General features: G+C 61.4%; 1 protein-coding gene across 1 annotated transcript in view; it reads right to left on the bottom strand.

Moving 5' to 3' along the window:
• The window catches only part of LOC104987406 (protein capicua homolog), a 5627-nt gene that overhangs the window by 1861 nt on the left and 911 nt on the right, over positions 1–2855 (bottom strand). The window contains exon 2 of the mRNA XM_010838298.1: positions 6–407. Within this exon, the coding sequence (XP_010836600.1) occupies positions 6–396 (391 nt within the window). The 5' untranslated portion in view covers positions 397–407. The remainder of the gene's footprint in view (positions 1–5; positions 408–2855) is intronic.

Genomic DNA, 2855 nt, shown 5'->3' with positions numbered 1-2855 from the left:
CGCACTGCTGCCACCGCCGGCGCCGTGCTCCTCCACATACTTCTTCTTGGGCGCTCGTGACTTGAACGTGGCCGTCTTTCGGCTGAGTGATGGCTCCCAGCGGCCCGCCTCCCCCTCCACCTTGGGTTCTTCAGCTGGGCCTGGGGCCGGGTCATCAGCTTGCAGCTCCGGGGGCAGCCCCTCGGCCCGCGGGCCCCGCTCAGCTTCCTCCTCCTCACCCTCCTCAGCCTCTTCTGGCCCCGGCTGTTGCTGCTGCGCCTCGTCGTCTTCCTCCTCTGGCTTGTCCCCCTCCCCAGCCCCTCGCCGCCTCAGGGCCTTGGCCCTGGTGGCTGGTGGGGACTTGCCACTGCTGCCAGAACCTGGAAGGCTGGTGCACGCCTTTTTCATGGGCTTCATCTTTTGTCCACCTGCCGGGTGAGAGGACAGACAGGGATCATTGGGAGCAACCTCAGGAACACCCCCCAGACCCAGTGTCCCCCAAGACTTCCCACTTGCTGGGGCTACTGCCTCAACTCCATGATCCCCAAGGTCTCCTGCCTGGCTGTGTTCCTGTGGGCCCTGGCCGGCACCCAGACACAGACTGGCACCCATATGCCCTGAGCTATACGCTCTGGTTCCTTGGGAACCCTCACATACTCTGCTTTCTCTGCAGAGGACAGTAGGTGCAGGCACACACTCTGACTGCCTCAAGGGAACCACGACTAAAAGTAACAGTTCACACCTATGGAGCACTCACTCTGTGCCAAGCCCTGGGCTAAACTTGCCTTTATTAACCCATTGCATCCTCACCACAGCCCTAAGAGGCGGATGCTACCATCAGCCGCATTTACACAGGAGGAAATTGGGGCACAGAGAGATCAAGCCACTCGTCCACATCCATCCGGCTGGGAAATGGCAGAGCTGAGATCTGGACCCAGGTAATCTGGCCCCAGAGTCTGTGCTCCTAACCATTTCAGTGTGCTGCCTGTCACATGATCCAGAGGGCACGCTTCCTTGCACTGTCACTGCCCAGAGAACACACGCACTCACACACACAAATGTACAAGCACACAGTCACAGAAAAGGAGGTGACTGGGCTGCGATGTGAGCCTCTCTCTACCACCCCCACCCCAGCCCCGGGCAGCCTGGAATGGCCGGGCATTGTGGGAAGGAGTGGGCAGCTGCAAGGCCCAAGGGACAGCTGCCCACTCTGTTCTGCACCCCAGGCCTGGCAAGTACAGCCATCTCCCCAGATCCTGGCGGAGAACAGGCAGGGGCACGTCTGGGGCAAGAGCTCATACCCAGTGCTACCACAGGGCTGTACATAAGCGCGCGCGCACACACACACACACAGAGCACACACACACAGAGACACAGACATCACACAGTGGGACACAGGGCTACACCCCAGGGTTTCACGGTCCCTCTGGATGGGAGCCTGCCCCTCCCCCCACAGCACCCAACGTGATACCCGAAAGCCCAGCCACCCCACTTCTGGCCTGCTTGCATCCCCGCCCTGCCCGGGCTGGCTCTGGCAGGGTGGCTGAGCCGACTAGGCCCCCCTGGTCCCCAAATATGCCCTCGGACTCCAGGTGGGGGTAAGTGGGAGAAGGTCAAAGACGGCAGGACAAGCCCAGCAAGCCAACCTCACCCACTTCCTGAACAGTCATTACTGCCCGCCCCCTTTCAGGCTGCCCTGAGAGAAGAGAAGGGAAAAAACTTTACTCTGAAGTGACTAAAAGAACCTGAGAGGCCAAAAGGGGGGCCCCCGGGAGGGTTGGGGGACCCAGGACCATAAGCCAAAGAAGATCCGAGGCACCCCTGACTCAGCCTTCAGGCTCCTACGGGACCCCGACCTCATGCTCTCCCACTTGGGGCCTGCTGCTGCTTAGGAGCCTGCAGTCCCAGGCTGCCCCTTCTCTGAGCCAATCCTGGGGTCCTCTCAGGCAGAGGCTGGGGGCCCTGGGGCTTCTCATAATGGGGCAGGCACCCAAGTATCCAGGAGTTGGACAGCCACCACCACCTTCTCCCACTGACCTGCTGGGCCACCATCCTGGGCACTGAGACCGGGCCCAACACAAACCTTTGCATACCCCACCCAGGGCTTACAACCACACTGCCTGGTCCAAGTTCTTCACACCAGAAACCAAGCCTCTTTTTTTCCCCTGGGGCCTACTCTCTTCCTGTCCACCCTCTCAGGATAACTCCCACCCAAGGCCCTCTTGGGCCCTCACCTCCCTCAGAATCTAAGCAATAACTCCTGAAGCCCAGGCTGGCCCAGGCTTCTCAGGGTCTCATGTCCTCTGCTCCCATCAGGCCTCCTGACACCAGCGTCTCTGCCACTCTCTTTCCCATCCTGTCACCATCTCTATCTCCACCTCTCTCTTCGCAGGCCCTAGGCCCCCTCCTCTGTCACTCCCTCCTTGTCACCCTCATCTATCTCTGTCACCCCCTCCTCCCAGTCACTCTCATGTCAGCCATCTCTGGACCTGTCACCTTCTCCCCCCATCACGTCTCCTTGTCACCCCCCTCCAACTCTGTCCCCTCTCTCTCCCTGTCACCCTGATCTAGTCCTGTCACCCCTCCATTCCTGTTACCAATTCTCTGCCCACCACCCCCTCCTTGTCACCCTTTTTCTGTCACTCCTTCTCCCCACCACTTCCTCTACTCCGTCCCACCTTCCCACCATCCCACTCACCTCTTTTCCCCTGTACCCCTTCCCCGTCCCTGCCACCTGTCCCCTCTCGGCCCCCAGCACCCCAAATCCCCCCTGCCTGTGTCAGCCCTGGCCCCGCCCCTCACCTCGGGCTCAGCGGGGTTTCGGGGCGGGGGGCCGTGGCCCCGGCTCGGTCCGGTCCGGTCCCTCCCCGCCCCCC

The sequence above is a fragment of the Bison bison genome, unplaced genomic scaffold (assembly GCF_000754665.1).
Source record: "Bison bison bison isolate TAMUID 2011002044 unplaced genomic scaffold, Bison_UMD1.0 scf7180017846038, whole genome shotgun sequence".
In the NCBI taxonomy this organism is placed as follows: Eukaryota; Metazoa; Chordata; class Mammalia; order Artiodactyla; family Bovidae; genus Bison; species Bison bison.
This window is presented reverse-complemented; position numbering and strand designations above follow the sequence as displayed.